Source organism: Peromyscus californicus, unplaced genomic scaffold (genome assembly GCF_007827085.1).
Source record: "Peromyscus californicus insignis strain IS unplaced genomic scaffold, ASM782708v3 Scaffold_23__1_contigs__length_62951481, whole genome shotgun sequence".
Lineage (NCBI taxonomy): Eukaryota > Metazoa > Chordata > Mammalia > Rodentia > Cricetidae > Peromyscus > Peromyscus californicus.
The window spans coordinates 39,122,011-39,142,856 of record NW_026294534.1 but is presented as its reverse complement, the minus strand read 5'-3'; the positions used below and the strand labels follow the sequence as shown (position 1 = coordinate 39,142,856).

Genomic DNA, 20,846 nt, shown 5'->3' with positions numbered 1-20,846 from the left:
TTTACCGTAATGTGGGCTCCAACTTCTACTTAACTGCACTTCAAAGGGTTGGAGTCGCATTTACCACTGTTTCATTTAATGTAGCCGTGATTAATTCACTAAGTAATTATTTTTTTCTCTGTCCTTTTGGGGGAGGAGCTTTGAGTGATTTACATAGGGTGTTGTTTGTTACTGGGAAATCTTTGGAGCAAGCATATTTCCTCTCTCTCGTTCTCTCTCCCTCTCTCTCTCTCTCCCCTCTCTGTCTGTCTCTCATCTGTTGCTTTTAGTTTACAAAATTTAATTGAAACGGTTTGGAGCAAATGCCAGGCTGTCTTTCTGCTTAATAGAGCCTTGTGAAGGGACAGTTAATCTGTTACCTTGTACTCTCGTATCTAAGGATTTGCTAAATTAATTTACTGGCAAAGAGCATCGATCACCACAAGCAGTGCTTAAACAGAGCTGGGAACTCCGATGGGTGAAACATGGCTCGCCCTGGAATGACGAGATGTTTTCTATCTCCCTTTGGTACCAGGTCAATGGACGAAACCTCCTTTCAGTTGACTTTGATCGGATCACCAAGACGGAAAAGATCTATGACGACCACCGGAAGTTTCTCCTGAGGATCGCTTACGACACATCCGGGCACCCAACTCTCTGGCTGCCCAGTAGCAAGCTGATGGCCGTCAACGTCACCTACTCCTCCACGGGTCAGATTGCCAGCATCCAGCGAGGAACCACGAGTGAGAAAGTGGATTATGATGGACAGGGGAGGATCGTATCTCGGGTCTTTGCTGATGGTAAAACATGGAGTTACACGTACTTAGAAAAGGTACGCCTGCGTTCCGGTGTTCAGGTGGGGAAGGCATGGTTAGCATTTTCCAACAATCACACCGAGCACTAGGAGAAGGAGAGAAAAAAAAGGAAAAAGCCAGCAACACATGACTGAGTTCCATTTGTTATTCCAAGTATCCCTGTGGCAGTCACAGGAGGTGCAGGGTGATGAATTTCTGTATTAGCAAAGTAGTTTCGCCTTAGTTAAGTTCTACTATCTGAGACCCTTTTAAGTGATTTATGCTGTAAACAAACAAGCTAACACTATGCACCTGCCAAGCTCCTCCGCTGACAACATTCACAAATTAGACCCCGAGCTTGCAAGTCATTTGTAAATAATTTCTGCTCCGGCTCTTTCATTTGAGAGAGAGCTTGCATTAGTACCGTTAAAACTGTCAGGCGGGTGCTGTCCTTGGCAGAGCTTCAGGAAAACCAGAAAAAAGCATGTAGGGCCTATTTATGCATTATTAACCAAAAGAGGCTATTTTCCTAGAAAGCCATATACTTTGAGATGCCGTGTGATGTCTTGCTTTCATTTGCATGTAAGAGATAAGCATCGTGGCTTGGGCTCTTTCCCATTCTTCAGAACTGTTGCACAATGCCACAGAGAGAGAGAGAGAGACTTAGAGCTTAAGAGATGTGCACACGTGCAAGGCACTTAGCTGGAGGCTGTGCAGCCTGAGGTCTGGGCTGGGGTCAAGAGGAATGGAAGCGGGGAAGGAGGGGGACATTTCCTGTAACTCCCTTCTTTAAAGAATAGAATCCACCCAAGAGCATTTCCACGGATGTTTCATCGGCCTTTGGGACGAGCGTTAGCCACAGAAAATGATTTGATTGGGAGTGCTCCTATGCCTCAGGTCTCCCAGCACTGTACTCCCAATTCCACCGCGCCCAAGTTACAGCCTCAGCTCTTAACATTCCCGGCCTCCAACCCTGTGGACATTAAAAGTCAAACAGGGAAAAGTCTTTCCTCCAGAACAGTCGTGAGCCATGCAGGTCACTGCTGCGTTCACCCCAGCAATCACGTTCTCCTCCAGAGGTGCGTTCTCCTCCAGAGGTGCTCTACAGAACTCCTCAGTCTAAACCTAACGCTTTATGCGTGAACCCGCCTACTTCTCAGCCCCCCCACACACACTCGCACCAGGTTCAGAGATCAAGGTAGGTTGCTACCACCTTAAAGCAGCACGTCAACTCTAAATGCTTCCAGCAAGGACTCTGGGCCGTGGACTGTTAGATGCCAAACTCCCTCCTGCCACGTCATCACACTCCAGCCACTGAGCAGTGGTTTAGAGACCATGGGGTACGCTCTCTGTCCACATGCCTGCCCAGGAACAGATCCTGCCTCCTGATAGGGATTCACGCTCCAGCCTAACTGGCCCCATGGGGACTTTGGCAAGCAGGAGCGGAAGAGACAGGAGCATTTACCCCACTTAGACTAAGTGCATTACAGGGACTAGTAAGAGAAATAGAATTAACCAGCCCCCACAAAATAATGGGTGTCTTAATGTGGCTTAAAGTGTTTAAAGGGAAGCAAAACGGGCATTGTTGGTCAGAACCACTTTCTCGCAGTGACAAAGGCAGTTATGAGAGGCATTTTGACGTATGTGTGAAGATCAGAAAACCCAGAGACCTTCCTTCTTATCCTCTCCTAAAGTCCTAAAACCCTCCTAGACCATATTTGCTTCCTTACTAGGATAGGCACACTAAACCCAAACGTATTCATAGCGAGACAAGTAATAGTTTACTAATTACTATCAAATGTGACTTTAAATGCAAAACTAACTACCATGGAGATTGGGTGTCCAAGCCTTCCTCAGAAAAAGAGAAGCCGCGTGTTCGTCAGCCCTCTGTTACTGTGACAAAATGCCTGAGATATAACCTATTCAGAAGACAGTTTGAGCTCCCCGATGACTCCGTGGACCATCACCTGGTTCCACTGTTGCAGGGGGCTCTGGTGAAGTAACACAGCAGGGACCGTGTGTCATAGTTGTTTGTCTCATGGTGGCCAGGAAGTAAAGGAGGACGTGGGGGTTCCACTGTCCCCTTCAAAGACATGTTCCCAGTAACCTGACTTCCTTCCACGAGGCCCTGCTGTTTCAAAGTTCACTACCTGCCAGTGGTAGTACCACAGGCTGATAACCAAGCCATAACCATATGGTCTTTGGGGGGACATTTCAGATCCCAACCATAACAACCTACATATAAAAACTGCCACTGCTCATGGCCAGAGAAGAGAGTCTTTGGGAACCTAAGTCATGAGAACCGTTTTTTTAATGCAGTAAGGAAATGGAAAGAAGGAGTCTTGCTAAGAGATTATAATGCGTTTCCAGGCCAGAATCAGAAGAGTAAGTCCAGGGGCTCCCACCTCACTGCCCTCCCTGTTAGTCTGTCAATCCACCTTTTCTAAAGCGGGTCAGAGGAAACTGAGTCACGGAAGAACCGGCCCAGGCCTGCCTCACCGTTGAGGCTTACTCTGGCCACCTCACGGTTGGCCTTCTCTCCCGTTGGCTTGACAGCTGATGCCAGCGATCGTTCTGCAGTGACCTGGGTGGGGGAGTCGAGATTATTTTTATGTGTCTGTTTATTATCTTCATAATTTAATACCAACACTTACAGATCCCAGAAACCATTATTGTCGCCCCTGAATCGCAATTCAGATTTGGGATCTGCAAAAGGAATTACCAGAACGTTAGACTTGTCTGTCCAGATCCCAAATTTAGCCACTCTGTCTGAATCCATGTTTCTATGAAGGGCATTTACAACTCTGATTCCCTGGGTGGCTGAGTTAGCCCTGTTTGTTGACATTGATGCTTTATGTACACATTATCCATTTTAGGCTAATTTTGTGTCTCTTCTTCATCAATAATATTTTGGCTTTGTTCCTTCCCCAAATGCACAGGAAATTAAGACCTGATTTGAGTAGCTCTCCAGTGAAATGAGGGGGAAGGCCACCTACTAAATAATTGCTCATTATAGATAGGATTGCGTTTCCCTTCTGCTATTTTTCCCTTTGAAATATTGTCTTTAAACCAGCTTAGATCGTGCCTGCATTATGACTTCTCCAAATCCATTGACAATCTGCTGGTTGGCTGGGAACGCCCGGAAAAAGAATGGCACAATCATGACAAGCAGCACATTATGAATCTTAAGCCACTAATTGCAGAACCCTTCACAATTAAGCATCCAAGCAAAATTAGGCAGGAATCATTAACACCATGTAAGGTCAAGGATAACTCAATTAAAATGAAAACCATTTTCTCAGGCGGAATGTTCCTGTGTGTTTGTGGTCACTAAATCTGCTTTTTGTGCCCCCCCTCCCCCCACCCCCCGCCCACCCCACAGCCTCAATTCACAAACCCTGGGTAATAGCCTGTACTCTCTTTACAGTCCATGGTTCTCCTGCTCCATAGCCAGCGGCAGTACATCTTTGAATACGATATGTGGGACCGCCTATCTGCCATCACCATGCCCAGTGTGGCTCGCCACACCATGCAGACCATCCGGTCCATTGGCTACTACCGCAATATATACAACCCCCCAGAAAGCAATGCCTCCATCATCACGGACTACAACGAGGAAGGGCTGCTTTTGCAAACGGCTTTCCTGGGAACAAGTCGGAGGGTCTTATTCAAGTACAGAAGGCAAACCAGGCTCTCTGAAATTTTGTACGACAGCACAAGAGTCAGCTTTACCTACGATGAAACAGCGGGAGTCCTGAAAACGGTAAACCTCCAGAGTGATGGCTTTATTTGCACCATTAGATACAGGCAAATTGGCCCCCTGATTGACAGACAGATTTTCCGCTTCAGTGAAGATGGAATGGTAAATGCAAGATTTGACTACAGCTACGACAACAGCTTCCGAGTGACCAGCATGCAGGGTGTCATCAATGAAACCCCACTGCCCATCGACCTATACCAGTTTGACGACATTTCTGGCAAAGTTGAGCAGTTTGGAAAGTTTGGAGTTATATACTATGACATCAACCAGATCATTTCCACAGCCGTAATGACTTACACGAAGCACTTTGATGCTCATGGCCGCATCAAGGAGATCCAGTACGAGATATTCAGGTCACTCATGTACTGGATTACAATCCAGTATGATAACATGGGCCGGGTAACCAAGAGAGAGATTAAAATAGGGCCCTTCGCCAACACTACCAAATACGCTTACGAGTACGACGTTGATGGCCAGCTCCAGACAGTGTACCTAAACGAGAAGATCATGTGGCGGTACAACTATGACCTCAATGGGAACCTCCACCTGCTGAACCCCAGCAGCAGCGCACGCCTGACGCCTCTCCGCTACGACCTGCGTGACCGAATCACCCGCCTGGGTGACGTTCAGTACCGGTTGGACGAAGATGGCTTCCTGCGTCAGAGAGGCACGGAAATCTTTGAATACAGCTCCAAGGGGCTTCTGACGCGCGTTTACAGTAAAGGCAGTGGATGGACCGTGGTCTACCGGTACGATGGCCTGGGGCGGCGCGTCTCTAGCAAAACCAGTCTGGGACAACACCTTCAGTTTTTTTACGCTGACCTGACGTACCCCACTAGGATTACTCATGTCTACAACCATTCCAGTTCGGAAATCACCTCCCTCTACTACGATCTCCAAGGACATCTTTTTGCCATGGAGATCAGCAGCGGGGATGAATTCTACATCGCCTCGGATAACACGGGGACCCCGCTGGCTGTGTTCAGCAGCAACGGGCTTATGCTGAAACAGATTCAGTACACTGCCTATGGCGAAATCTACTTTGACTCCAACATTGACTTTCAGCTGGTCATTGGGTTCCACGGAGGCTTGTATGACCCGCTCACCAAATTGATCCACTTTGGGGAAAGAGATTATGACATTTTGGCAGGACGATGGACAACACCAGACGTTGAAATCTGGAAAAAAATCGGAAAGGACCCGGCTCCTTTTAACCTCTATATGTTTCGGAATAACAACCCTGCAAGCAAAATCCATGATGTGAAAGACTACATCACAGGTAAAAGGCTTTTTTTTTTCTCCTTTTCCAAGTGCTAAATTACTATTACCATTAGATTAATACACAAAGTAACTAGAATTGACCTTTTGGATGTATTCATTTCTCTGAGGATCCATAGAGAATCCGCAAAGGGGAATGAAATACAGTTACTTCCTGCTCTGCCTGACTATGCTCAAGGCCATGGTTTCTGAAATGACACGGAATTCAATCATCTAAGAAAGGGAAGGGATACGGAGAGCAGAAAACATGCTAAATGCAGAGTCCCAAAATGGAAATCCCGATCGCTACAGTGGTGTGGCTTTATAGTCTAATTTTTCCCCCCAAGTCCTGGTTGCTGTATCGGTTCACTTTCTGTCCTCACAACAAAAGTCCCAAGAGAATCACGTACAAAGAGGGAAGGTTGATTAGGACTCACACCTTGGGAGTCCCATTGACCCCCATGCTTCAGACCTGTAGCAAGACAACTTGTATTGTAGGTCGAGTACATTATCAGCCAAGAAGCCGGGGGGGGGGGGGGGGGGGGGGGGGCAGGAAAAGAGATCAGCATCCCATAATCCAAGGGCATACCACAATGACACAAAGACCTCCCATATCTTTCACCTCTCCGAGGTTCCGCCCCCCCCCCCCCCAGCAGTAGTACTCCAAGTCTTTAACAAGTGCACATGTAGAGGCACTTGGTACCTGATCTGTGGCCTTAACAACGAAATGGAATGGCGGTGACTGCCTGGGGCATCAACTGTAAGAGTGCAGAGTCGCTCGTGGAATAGTAACTACCTCACGAACATCTACTGCTGGGTTTCCCCGTACATACATATATACATTTATAACGGAAAGAATCCATGTGAAACACGGCCCAGTGTGTCACCTTGCCTCATCCCTGAGAGATGCCTCCCTCCTCCTCAGCACCCTCACCTCAGGACAGTGATGGAGCAACTTCTCCCGTCAGTCGCTCTGTCTTCTTCCATGATGACACCGCGAACGTCCACACTAGCTTTATCGCTAACGTGGAGTCATGTCCAGGCTATAGCATGAGGGCCTTTATAAGGTTTGATCCATGTGACCCTTCTGGTAATGAAGATTTAAAGAGTCGGGTTGTACTGCTGCCACCAGAGAAGCATGTAATAAGCACAGACAGGACGTGACAAGTTCTGCTATGGTACCCGTACTGGGCTGGCATCATCTTCTACCCTCTTCTCCAAGAATTTTAGATGCTCCTGCTTCTGGCCTCCCATCCCTGGTTTATACTGCCATGAAGCTTCCCTACTTGGTGTTGGCTGGCCCACCAGCCCTCCTCCTCCAGTTCAGAATTTGAGGCACACCGAGACGTACTTCCGTTTCTTAGGACCGGTGTCAAAAATACTGCCCCTCTCCATTTCCCATCTGCTTTCCACTTTTGCAAATGACACAGAGCTTTTCCCATAAGCCCCTTCCTTCCGCTTCACCAGCAACTGATTCAGCAACACCCTGGAGTGTTCTCCGTCAGCACATGCCCGCATTCAAACCCCAACATCCTGCTAGGCGGTGCTTTCCAATACTAAAGAGTCTGGTTTTCATGTGAGCACGCATTGTTCAGAAGACCAGAAACTCTGCCCTCAATACACCAACGTGTGGACGACGGAATCCCCACCCCCAAACCTGTCCCAAACTTAAGGCCTCCCTGGAATTGTACAGACACTCTCACAGGAAGGTACCACTTTCCATCCCCTGGGAACCCTGTGGCGATTTCTCCCCACCCCACGAGCACACCCGCACACCCCACTTCACTGAGAGAATACTGCTGATGTTGTAGCCATGTGACACTCAGACAAAGGACCTGCCAGTCTGGCAGTGAGGTGAGAGTTTGTGCCCTGGAGAAGGAAATGGGAATCAAGCAGTTCTCCATCATTCTGACAAGCAGTTTACCACTGGTTATTTGAGGTGCTGACAGGGGCTCACTGAAAGAGTGGAAAGCCCACAGCTCCCGAATTCGTCTTCTCCTAGCAACATGGACTGCAGGGAATGCCGTGGCAGCACTTTCTGAAAAACATCAAAAGAGAGATGGAGCAGCATAAAATATATTAGGTGAAATGCAATTTCAAATTTTCCAGCAATGTGCTTAATATATAAAATAATCTACACCCAACTGTACTCATAAAGCGGCCAGCCTGCTGAGGGGCTCTGTAAATCATAACCTCCAGAAGAGAATAAAAGCCTTATTCTTGGCTTAATGGCTTCAGGAGTCACGTGACAATATTTGAAAATACCACTTTTAAAGGTTTCCATGTTCTCTCCCCCAAAAAGTTAAGTCTCCACCTGTGCACAGCGGGCCTTTGAAGTCAACGCTGACGGAAATCAGAACATCGGTGCCCTTGGCCGGGGTTGCCAGCTTTCAGCATTCATCTTTGATTGAGAATCAACTCATTTTAATACTCTCAGTCTTGGGGTTTTCACTAATAGAAAGTGGGTGGTGGAAGTCCCGGGGTCTTTGCGTAATCACTCTTGAGGGCCAATCACACTTTTACTTAGGACCAGCCTTTCCTGCATACAAACTTCATTTGTTTTCTGCCTCTGTGTCTTGAATTCTCACGCTGCTGTGCATGGCTATTGCCGTTTTTATCCCTATTACCAGCACAGGATGCAATTTTGCGCTTCTGACAGTTTATCTACCCTGTCTAAGTGAGTATCTATTACTCTCCATTTTCTGCAACGTTTGCCATAGTTCTGCTGTTGAGGTTACTGTCTGCATGTCTAAAAATAGACAGTGAATTTAAAATGGTAGGAGGAAGGCAAACACGGACTTCTTTTCAGATGAATATTTGTTAAATTGGGTTGTTTGTTTGGTTTTTTTAAGGTAAGGATGTAAATTCTCAAAAGCGCCCAATACACTCTTAACACCTCTGCCTGGTCTTCTTCCAGATGTTAACAGCTGGCTGGTGACATTCGGCTTCCATCTGCACAATGCTATTCCTGGATTCCCTGTTCCCAAATTTGATTTAACAGAGCCTTCCTACGAACTTGTGAAGAGTCAGCAATGGGATGATGTGCCGGTAAGAAAAAGCAGGACGAAGGAGAGGAGATGAATGGAGTCTTTGTGTCTTGTTTTCCCACATTTCATCGAACGGCCCTTGTGAAAACTGTACCAAAAACAGTTTTTCTTTTCCTGTTTCTTTTTTCTTTTCTTTCTTTGACACTTTTGAATAAGGAAAACTAAGAGTTCTGCTGCATGTCTGTTCAGCATGCTAGGGGCCTGTTGAACAGTCCAAATCTGTTTCCAGTGATGCTCATAAAAACACTAGAGTACACTATCAAAAGGTAGTAAAATGCAGAAGCTTGTGTTTTTTGTGTGTGTAAGGCTTCTACAGAGAACCCCAGGAAAAAACATTTATGGCACCTGGGAGCTGAAGGCCAGATTCAATAAACAGGAGAACGGGGATTCAGATTTCAAATTAGCAACCCACCATCAGGACCAGAACAGCATTTGCAGAAAAGTGAAAATAAAAATGTCCTCTAGTAAGGCTCTGTCTGAGGCTGGAGGTTCATAGAATTTTCCTAAAACTAACAGATCAGGAGGCCGGGCCCTGTGGTGGGAAATAAACGAAGCGACAGAATGGGGAATTGTCAAGTCAGGGTGCTGTGTCAGGAAGCAGCTCTTTAAATTCACATCGTCCAGAGCTCAGGAAAGAATGCACAACAAAACACCAGGACTTCCAGCTCAAAGCAAGAATAATTAGAGATCAAGAAATTGGGTTACCACTTAATGGTAAGGGAGGTGCGGAGTTCCTAGAAAAAGTTCATCCCCACCTTGAGCAATTTCCTACCTCTTTCGTGAATACAGAAAGGCGATCATGATTAAAACACACCAATGCACACATGGCGTAGACGGTGCTCAGAGATACATTTTTCTGACAGAGTTTTATTCTTTTCCAAAAAAGTATGTTTCAGGTGGCATCTTATTTAATGAGCAAAATCCATCAAGCATCTAGGGGTCTGGGAGCCATTTTAACATTGCTTCCTTTTTTCTTTTTTTTCTTTTTTTAGATTTTTTTTCTTTTTTTTAGATTTTTTTTTCTTTTTTTAGATTTTTTTTTTTAAACTGTGTATCCAGAGGTTTGCATGTGTGAATGCAGATGCCCTTGGACTTCAAATCCAAATGAGGGCATAGGATCCCCGGGAACTGGAGCCACAGGCAGTTGTGAGCTGCCAGATGTCGATGCTGGGAACCAAACTCGGATCCTCTGCAAGAGCAATGTGCCCTTAACCCATGAGCCTGCTCTCCAGTCCCCATTTTAGCATTTCTAATTGCAAGCATGTGTGCCCTGACAAAGCCCCACGAAGGCGCACTGGAGTCTCCTAATGCATTTCAACACGCATGTCCTAACTGTATGACTTAGCATGTCTGAAAGCCTTATAGTCTGCCGGTACAAATGGACTTGCCAACATCTTTCCCTAGGCGACCTTTCAGTATGACTCAAGTTCTCAGTCAAGAAGAGTGTACTCTAAGGACTGCTTAGGGAATCAAGGGGAAAGACATGGGGCAGCCTCCCTGGTGCAAGGGCTTCCTTTCAGTGCTGCAGACGAAACAGATGTTTCTGTTTGGCCAAATATCTGCTGGTCTGAGAAATGGCTGGGTTAGGATACCCCAGTTTCAAGCAGTCTGCCAGTGGAGATGGTCCACTGTCTCTACATCTGCATCAAATGCTTGTTTTCCAGAATTTAAGTACTCATGCCCAAATGGCCCATAGTCCACCCATCCCTGCGCCTTTCCGCCACGCAGTCACACTGATGACCCTTAGCGACCAACTGCGTCCAGCAGGACGGGAGGCACCGAGGACTTACAGCACAGGCATTTCAAAGCGTCCGAGAGCCGGGTGACCCTAGCCTTTTCCTCCGTCTGCGGCTTTCTCTGGAGCATCCCAAGAGAAAGCTACTGTTGGGGTCTGGTGGACTGGCCTTCCCACGTTGGGTGGTTTGAGAAGAAAAAAAAAAAAAGCATCTAGGAATTGCAAGATGAGAGATAATATGAATAGTCTGCCTGCCTTGGGAACTGAAAAAGCTGTCGGAAATATGTGAGGAGATGTCCTTTACATCTTTCATTGCATTTTTATTTTGTGTGTGCACACACACACCCGCTCAGCAGCACATGTGTAGAGGTCAGAGGACAGTTGGCTCAGGCTTGGCAGTAGATACCTTTACCCACTGAGCCATTCACCAGCCCGTAAACTCGCCTTTTGAACATTTTAAAAACTAGTGGAATCAAGCCGGGCGGTGGTGGCGCAGGCCTTTAATCCCTGCACTCAGGAGGCAGAGGCAGGCGGATCTCTGTGAGTTCGAGGCCAGCCTGGGCTACAGAGTGAGTTCCAGGACAAGCTCCAAAGCTACACAGAGAAACCCTGTCTCGAGAAACCAAGAAAAAAAAAAAAAAAAAAAAAAAAAAACCAGTAGAATCACCATGAGGGAAGGAAATGCCGGTCCATCCTGGCTTGTGTAGGCCTTCCAATCCCCGGAGAGCCACGGAGTTCTCAGTAAAGGCTTCTGCACCTCCGCCCAGACCCGTTTTGTTTGCTTGTCACATAGCTCAGGATAACCCTGAACTTACTCTGTAGCCAAAGGTGACCTTGATCTCCTGATCCTCCTCCCGCCAGCTCCCCAGTGCAGTTACTTACAGTGTGAGTGTGTGTGTGTGTGTGTGTGTGTGTGTGTGTGTGTGTGTGTGTGTGTGTAGAGGGGGAGGGTGCTGCTTTATTTTTGGTCAGCCGACGCGCGGCTCCCAGCCATGGTGTTCTTATAACCCCCCCCCTCCTCTCGTCTTTTGCTCTCCAGCCCATTTTTGGAGTTCAGCAGCAAGTGGCAAGGCAAGCCAAGGCGTTCCTGTCCCTGGGGAAGATGGCCGAGGTGCAGGTGAGCCGACGCAAGGCGGGCGGCGAGCAGTCGTGGCTGTGGTTCGCCACGGTCAAGTCGCTCATCGGCAAGGGCGTCATGCTGGCGGTGAGCCAAGGCCGCGTGCAGACCAACGTGCTCAACATCGCCAACGAGGACTGCATCAAGGTGGCGGCGGTGCTCAACAACGCCTTCTACCTGGAGAACCTGCACTTCACCATCGAGGGCAAGGACACGCACTACTTCATCAAGACCACCACGCCCGAGAGCGACCTGGGCACGCTGCGCCTGACGAGCGGCCGCAAGGCGCTGGAGAACGGCATCAACGTGACCGTGTCGCAGTCCACCACGGTGGTCAACGGCAGGACTCGCAGGTTCGCCGACGTGGAGATGCAGTTCGGCGCCCTGGCGCTGCACGTGCGCTACGGCATGACGCTGGACGAGGAGAAGGCGCGCATCCTGGAGCAGGCTCGCCAGCGCGCGCTCGCCCGGGCCTGGGCGCGCGAGCAGCAGCGCGTGCGCGACGGCGAGGAGGGGGCGCGCCTCTGGACGGAGGGGGAGAAGCGGCAGCTGCTGAGCGCGGGCAAGGTGCAGGGCTACGACGGGTACTACGTACTGTCGGTGGAGCAGTACCCCGAGCTGGCCGACAGCGCCAACAACATCCAGTTCCTGCGACAAAGCGAGATCGGCAAGAGGTAACCCCCGGGCCAGCCCTGCGCAGAGTCTCCTGTAGCACAATCCGAACCGGACTCTCCAAAAGAGCCTTCCAGAACGACACTGCTCTGCAGACACACACGCCGCAGACACACACACACACACACACACGCAAGCAACCCAAACCAGAAACAAAGACAACTCTTTTTTTCTGAATGACCTTAAAGGTGATCGGCTTTAAAGAATATGTTTACATACGCATATCGCTGCACTCATTTGGACTGGAAGTATGAGAAGGAAAAAAAAAAAGCATTAACAAGGCAACATTTTGCCGTGGCCCTCTGTACCTTCGAGGCACTGTATTTAACAAAGGTTTTAAAAAGGAAAAAAAAAAAATGCGTACCATGTTTCCAGATATTACTGAATTGTCGACCTTTGCTTACAGGAAGTAATCTCTACTTAGGATGTGATATACATAGATCTGTTCATTTTAAAATGTGGGGCAAAGTTACTGTTTCTAGAACCCAACTGCCTTCCCGTGCTGCTTGGTCAAAGGACATTGGCACAAGGGACGTCTGCTTCGGCGGGGATTTAATCATGGATTTTACTAACATGGCTTGCCCTGGGAGGGAAAAACTGACGAATAGAATCCTTGTCACTGATAAGCAAAGGAAACCCTGATTTTTTTGTAAATTATGTGAGACAAGTTGTTTATGGATTTTTATATGAATTACAATTTACTGTACATCAAATATTAGTCTCAGAGGAGTTAATTTATGTAAAGTGTTTAAAAAGTTTATACTTAAAAATAAAATGATAAAAACATGTGAACTGTGTGATTTTTTTAAAAGGATTGCATCTTTTGTTATCTGTTATAACTGTACAGTATAACTTATTATATTGTAGAGATATAACAACTTATGCCTATAATGTCCAGAAGTGTTAATATTTTTGTATTAGGTTGAAAAAAAATGTGCATCTTTCTATCACGTAGATGGATAGGACCGTGCAATCCTAAATGGGTGGCTAATCAGAGAACTCCTTTCTCTCCCTTCTTCTCATCAAGCCACTGTCCTCAACCACCATCAATCGAGAGGCGCAGTAGATATCCAAGGCTGGTGGAATGTGAGGGAAGATGTAGGGGGAGGGGGGGGTAAACAGAAACCAAGACAAGGGGGAGAATGGGTTCTCTGACCCTCTCCAGACCCTAAAAGTCATGCTGACTTAATCGACCAGAGCTTTTAATACTGTATCGTTGTCCCTCAATGCTCCACTTCGTGATGGAGGAAAGAGACCACAATCTGATGCTCGGAAACATTTGTGGGGAGGGAAGGACTTGATGTCATGGTAACCATGAACATGTATCTTAATGTCTAGGAGAGAGAGCAGAAACCGAGCAACAGTGAGCCATGGGAACCAACCTGCCAAGGTCACTCTCTGTGAGTCTTGGAGTTGGACCCGTACGTAGGTCAGCAAGTGGGACCAAAACAGGAAGACGAGATCCTGTAAGCCCACATGGCCCAAGCATCAGAGGGGCTTATTTGAATGGCAGCCTGTGCTGGCCAGGGGTAGCCTGGGGTGGTGGATGGAGTAGGAAGGAAACTGACCTGGATGCCCCTGTCTGCGAGCTTGGGGTGCCACCGTAGACACCATCTGCAGTTCTTGGGTCAACCCAGCCGCTCTGACGAATCTTTCGTGAGCACTAAATTCAGCCACAAAAATATTTTTAGAAAATATTTCTCAGTTCATTGAGCTATAGTACACACTGTTTTCCTCTATGTATAATGGTGACAAATATAGCAAGTGAACATGTCGTAAATATAAAGGTTCAAGTGATGTATTGAAAATAATTTTCTAACTGCTTTGTATGTATCACATACTCTAAATTGCACAGTAGGCGTGTTTATTAAACAGATTGGCTGGGAAAGTTTCGAAATAGCTACTGAATTTACAGTCTCAGTGCTATTCCTGTCTGTGTATGTGGTAGGGCATACCGAAGTAATTAATCTTCTAATGAATGCTGATATTTTATTAGAATGAAAGCACAGATTAGCATTAATATTTTTTATCCTGGAAATCCTTTGGCAAGTACTAGGAGGCCCAAATTTAGAAGACCATGAGATGTCAAACCACGTCAACCTGGTTCCGTTTGCCCTTTTGTTTTTTTAACTGTTAACTTAGGTGTTTGCAGTTCTGTGGAAGGAGACTTCGGCAGGACTGCATTTAGCATGCTGTAAGTACTTTTGGGTGAAATAGGCTCCACGTCTAAATTCTCAGAAATGTCTGTGATGTATTGACCGTGAAAAGCGTGTGCCACATGGCGGAAGTGAAATCACACTCTTAACATCTTCTCAACGTGGACTGGTCTTTACAGGGGCACCAATAAATGACAGATTTGCAGGGTGTCCTGGTGCTTATTTTAGAAGAAGTCAAATCACCCCAATTAGTGTCTTGTTAGTACGTATAATGAGCCTATTTCTTTCTAAAAAGGCTTGTGGTCTGGACGTGCTTTTACAAGAAATAGTGACCTTGGGGAATATGTAAACAAGAGATCTTTTTCTAAGAGTTGGGGGTGGGTGGGAGGTTGGGGGACTGTATAATGATGAGAATTAGCTTACAAAAACAAAAGAAATTGATATTCAAAGTATTTTAGGCAAAGCCAGTCAAAATGCTTTCATGATATTTTGAGATGTAAATTTTTGTCTGATTTGTATTGTTCTTTTCCTTTGCCTTCTTAACTTTCTATGTGACCTGAATTTTCCATAACTTCATGACTATAGATCGCATCTAGGCATTCCAATAAAAGCCAACCCAATGTGTGTGCGTTTATATATTTTTTTTTCAAATCTTGGACTAGCCAGAATTGCTTTTGTGGTTGACATGGACGCCAAAGGAGGCAGATCTGGGGTGCTGATTCAGCTGCGCCCCAAATGATGAGAGCTCTCATTACTGGTTTTGGCTTTTTTGTTTTGTTTTCGGACTTAGTAGCAAAATGACAGCTCAAAAGAGCATACTTCACAAAGGACTCTCCCCTGGCCTACTGTAGAAAAAAAAAAATGCTAACTACACCTCCACAAAGCCAAACACTAACTATAAAGAAGAATTGGGGGGAGAAAAAAAAACACCCATTACTACTGGAAAGCAGGTCTCATTCCTGTGATGCTGGCATTGAGTGTGCTTAATTAAAACACTTGATTAGAATAATCAGTTTGGGCCTGATAGGTTCTCAGCCTCCTGGAGATGTCTAAATCTACATATAGACCGACTGATTAGGATTCGCTTTGTTCAGCAATTCTAGGTTGACATGCCAAGGCTTTGATTTGAGTATGAAACAGCAGACTTCCCCTTGCTCGCTGTACAGTGACAACCTCAACTTGATACCATGTGGATGCTACAAGAATCGGGTCACTCCACTTGGCGAAAGGGTCTAGTTTCTTCTCAAATTAGAGTTTAATGTGCCCGAAGCACGGGAGCTTGGGGAAAAAAAAAAAAAAGAAAGAAAGAAAAAACACTGTATTCCAGCCCTTCCTCTCCATGCTTTCCCTGTCGGAGCGAGCACAAAGAACGATAGTGGAAGTGAATTTCAGATAATGAACTGGGTACAAACACGCCCCTACCACGATGAAGTGTGCATTTGTATTTACACACATTACATGTCACCTAATAGTCACATGAACCGTTAAGCACTTGAAAGGACGCTAAGAGAGTCCTGCTGCCTTCGAAGCCCTAACCATGCCCACTCCTCTCTGTTCACCTTTTCATTTGTCTCAGCTGATCCCATTCCTCTCACTCGGTCCACAGCCACCCGGCTCTCTGAGTGAGGTGCTTTTTGGAATAAAGGCTCCAGAGAGGGAGCCTAAAGGCACTGATCCGTGACATGCGCTGTCTGTGACAAAAACCACCTGAGCAGTGCTCACAGCTTGCTGTACTTAGAGGACACAGCCCACCCATGAACTGCCACCACCCAACCCGGGTGAGATGGAATGACATTTAGGCTCCTGGCGAGGGAGGCGAGACCTCTGGAAAGCCTTGAACGGCGGCTAGCAAGCTCTTACCCCTCCCACAGATACCCAAACTCATCACACTGTCCTAAAGACAAGCGAACTCAGCCTAGCATGCCAGTCCACAGCATGCGGTAAATTCTAGAAAGTGGGGGCGAAGGAGCTTAGAGAAATTTGAGTGAGTTATCCAAGCGGTGTGGAAGGAGGTCAGGTCAAAATGAGCAGAGATTCTCTTTCAGGCAAGCAGCAGACTTTCCTACCTTGCAAATTCCCCGAAAGTTTCCGGGGATAATACCACCCCTATTTGCATAGGTCCTAAGACACGTGCTTTCCACTCCCTTCTATCTGCCAATATTTCCAGCTTCTTGGCTCCCTCATGTAGAGAAGCAAGTCTTCCATGCAATGTTAATGAAGGCCCGTCATTTCTAGAGGAAGGACCAGAGATTTCCCATAAGTCACTTGCTCACTTTGTCATGGTACCAAGGCCGTGGAATAAGCCACAATTTGTTTATATCATTCCTACTCACCTTAACCACAGTCATAAGCAGGAGAACCAAAGAGGTATTGATACACTGCAGGAATTTTCTACCCGCTAATTCAAGCCACATAACGAATATCCTCTGTTTCCAACTTACATATTTGCTATTCCCCACCTCTACGAGCAATGGTCTCTTGATGTCAGTTAATTACTAATAACTTTTAGGTAGACTGAGTAAACCTTTTCATTTAGGAACCGACTTAAAATTCCGTCATGGAGGAATACAGGATTCCTAGAGCGCTGTGTATAGAGAATTTACTCCAAGCCAATGCTGAGCTTAAAGTAACATCATTATTCAATTTAGAGCTAATGGGCTCCACTAAGCAAATTTAATAAATCCTTCTGGGATCTAAGCAGAGGAAAATTAAAATTAGAAGTATAAATTGTGACTTCTAGGGCAAGAGAGGGGCTTGGTGGCAGTCGTCCTGCTTAGGGTGAATTGTGAGCGGCCGTGGGCGTTCAACCCGCCTTAGGAAGGGCGATCACATCCTTTGGCACGTGCGCAGAGATTTCCTGGATTCCACCCACAATGGCTATTTCCGTCTGACGTAGCTCACTGCAGAGCACCGACGGGGTTTACAAGGGGTCCGCGGGGTGCAAAGGGATTCTTTAAGATTTCCACAAGTTAACTTTATCAAGGTGAGAGGAACCTAGACGCCCAAGGAGGTAAAAATGACAGGTTCTTTGACATGAGTGAAGGCTGAAAATAGACCTGCTCAGAGGAAGTCTGAGGGAGCACACCAGCTAGTCCCTCCCACCTCAGGTCCTTGTGAGACAGTGATTAGCAACTGTGTGAGTGACGACCTACCCCAACTGCCCTCCGAGATAAACAGGTGGGAAGTCAATTCCCCGCTATTGCAGAATAGACTCCTTAAAACTTGTCCTCGGGCCCCCTGTCTCTACATCCTCCCCACTTTCTCTTCTCACTCCTCTTTTTCCGGAATGACCCCAGCAAGAGCTACCTGGGATGTGACCCAAAAGATTGGATCTGCTTTTCTCCCCCTTAGGAGGAAAACCATGCTGGCCCACTGATAAACCATGTGATTTTTTTAACTGCTGGGGATATCACAGGGAAGTGTAGCCTTTCATCCCCCAACTTATTGACAAGAGGTTATAAGCGAGCAGCTTTCAAAGCCTCACTTCAACTGTGACATTATCCCCAAGGTCAGGCCTGAGATGTCTGCATCGTTCTCCAGCGCCAACAAGGGACACTTTGTAGAAAGTACAGACAGGTGGAGAGGACGGGGAGGGAGAGAGTGGTGGGGGCAACCCAGCCCGCTTGGGGTAGGGAAGGGAGAGACCATCCCTTCCCTCTTGCCTTTCCCCGTCGGGTTTTTCAGGACCCTGGCTTCTTTGGGAGTGAGAGCCTGTCCCAAGATCCGGTGGTGGCACCCTAGAGGAGGGAGCCTCAGCAGAGACCTGTGCGCTCTCATGAAGGGCTCTTGCGCCCCCTAGCGATGGGCGCCTTCGGTGCCGACAGTCGATGCTAAAGCGGCTGCAAACGTCCAGGAACCAGAAACAAACAAAACATAAAAAACGACGACGGGAGGCCTGAGATCTCCCTCTACCCGGCTCCGGGTGGGCCCAGGCAAATGACCCTCTCTGGTCCCATCCTGCTCTGCCCACAGACTTCCACACAGAGAGCGATTCCTTCTGCTTCCTGCACCGCCTCACCGGGGCCTGCTCCTGCAATACTCACTCCCGTCAGATTTCCCCTTCACGCCAAGCAGAAACTCTGTCAAGCCATGTTCCTCTCGCCTGGCGGATCAAAAGAAGGCCCCTTCCTCCCAGGAGTTGTCCGCGGGCTATCTGAGCTCCCGCAGCCCACTCAGAACAGTGGTTTCTGAAATAACATTGTTTACCTTCTACTCTCCATGTTAACAGTGCTGTCGCTGGGAAGACCTTCCCAGAAGGACAGATCATTTAAATTCAGAGTGGCATTTTTATTTCTGCCCAAGCCAGGCTCTCACGGAAAGTGCTAGAATGATAGACAGCCTGGAAAAGCAAACTTCTTCCTTGACTCCGTCACTCCCTTCCTCCCTCAGCTTGGTCTCACTGCCAGAGTGAGGGGGAAAAAAAATGGGCTTTCAACCTTTTATTTCTGGGTTGTCATACAGAGAAGCCAGTAGATGTTGACTGTAAGTGACAGCATGTGTCTACCTTCAGTGACAGTCCCTGGCTAGGTAGAACCTATTGACATTTCTAGAGGCTCCTTGGGGACCCAAATACGGAGCCCCCCCCCCTTTTCCCACTTTCTCTCTGAGATAAGTAAGAAAGGAGACTAAAGAGGGCATGTGGAAGTCAAAATATCGTGGAATATAAGAAAAAGGTGGGCCAGGCGGTGGTGGCACACGCCTTTAATCCCAGCACTCCGGAGGCAGAGGCAGGCGGATCTCTGTGAGTTCGAGGCCAGCCTGGGCTACAGAGTGAGATCCAGGACAGGCTCCAAAGCTTTTGAGAAACCCTGTCTCAACGCCCCCCCCCCCTCAAAAAAAAAAGATAAGGTGGGAAAAATACACCTTCATGAGAAGATTAAAAATGGACCACTAACAAGATGCCCAGAATAACAGAGCATCTTGCTCTCCCCTGACAGTACCACCAAGCCAGGCAAGCTGGTGGGGGGGGGGGGGGAGCCAGGAGGCAAGAACGTCTAGTTTGTGTCTTCACAGTTCCTCAGTAAGGGTCCCTCAAGTGCCCCTGTGAGCTGGAATGCCAGGGAGAGACAGGCCCAGGCTAAGAGCACACAGTCACACATAACACACACACACACACACACACACACACACACACACACACACACACACACACATCAAGCGCCCCGGGGAGTCAGTTTTCCCAACTGGCTTAGAAGGAGTATCAGTCCTGGTCTTGGGCCCTTGTGTTTACAGAGTGCTGAAGAATGGCTGAGGCCTTCTTCCATGCGGCTTCCCTCATCCGGCCCCTGCCCATGTACAAGGGCGTCCCTCGCATGCTGCCCTTTCCTGTCCTGGTAGCCGTGACTCTCTTTGGTGGCTGCTTGGGGAAGCAGCCCTAAGACCCAAGTGGTTGCCTCCTAAGTACAGACTGGCAGCATTCCAGATTCTGAGGTCCATGCCATAAATCTGCACTCTGTGGGAGTTCTCCACTCTTGTCCCCAGACCCCCTCACCCACCGTGGCACCTAAAGGCAGGCAGTGTGCTAGGCCGGTTGTAAGGGTAAGGGAGGCAGGCTCCAGCTCGGGGCTCTTTGATGGCAACAGGTCCCCAATTACTTCCCGCTCATTAAACTGTGGACCTAGCCTTGCCTGGCTCCTGTAAATCAAAGAAAACGCGACTAGCCTTGCCATATGCGGGCGGGTGCTGTCTGCAGCCTCTGCCAATTAGCACTCTAGTTAATCAAACTTCAGAAGGTCCCTGGAGAGCTAGCTGGTGAGACTGAGCAGTCCGGAGCAGGAGAGACCCCGTGAGTCTCACAGCTCTGCCGGGGTTGTAGGCGGCCACTTGTTTTTTTTCTAGCGGTTTCCTCCATCTTTAAAGCGGGCCACTCTGTGCTTCCCATGAGCTGTGTGTGTGTGTGTGTGTGTGTGTGTGTGTGTGTGTGTGTGTGTGCGCGCTAGAACAAAACGGTTCAGTGCTAGCCTGATCTCTTTGAGCATCTCTGGGAGAGCGCCTAGCTGCCCCACAGCTGAGCTCCCTGAGCTGTTAGAAAAGGAAGGGCGTTCTCTTCCTGGCCCCTTCCACCCTGGCAATGAATCTTGATCCTTCTAAGATGGTGTGAACAGTCGGTGCTTTTTGGAATCACATAAGAATCTGCTTCAGAGTGTTACCCACGGCTAGCTTCCCAGGCTTTGCCCCATCCAAGGAAAGAAAACTGACTGGCGGAGGGAAGTAAGCAATGTACAGTAACCCAGCATCCTTGAGTCTGTACCTGATGGGGCACAGATTTCTTTCTCTTGGAAGCCTCAAAAGCCAAGAATGCACTGAGCCAGGAGGTCTCATGGGTCCAG

General features: G+C 47.7%; 1 protein-coding gene across 1 annotated transcript in view; it reads left to right on the top strand.

Moving 5' to 3' along the window:
* The window catches only part of Tenm3 (teneurin transmembrane protein 3), a 2,633,929-nt gene extending 2,618,788 nt beyond the window's left edge, over window positions 1-15,141 (top strand). The window contains 4 exon segments of the mRNA XM_052752285.1: window positions 515-811; window positions 4,201-5,812; window positions 8,708-8,838; window positions 11,612-15,141. Coding sequence (XP_052608245.1) covers window positions 515-811; window positions 4,201-5,812; window positions 8,708-8,838; window positions 11,612-12,367 — 2,796 coding nt within the window. The 3' untranslated portion in view covers window positions 12,368-15,141.
* Window positions 15,142-20,846: the final 5,705 nt, after the last annotated feature.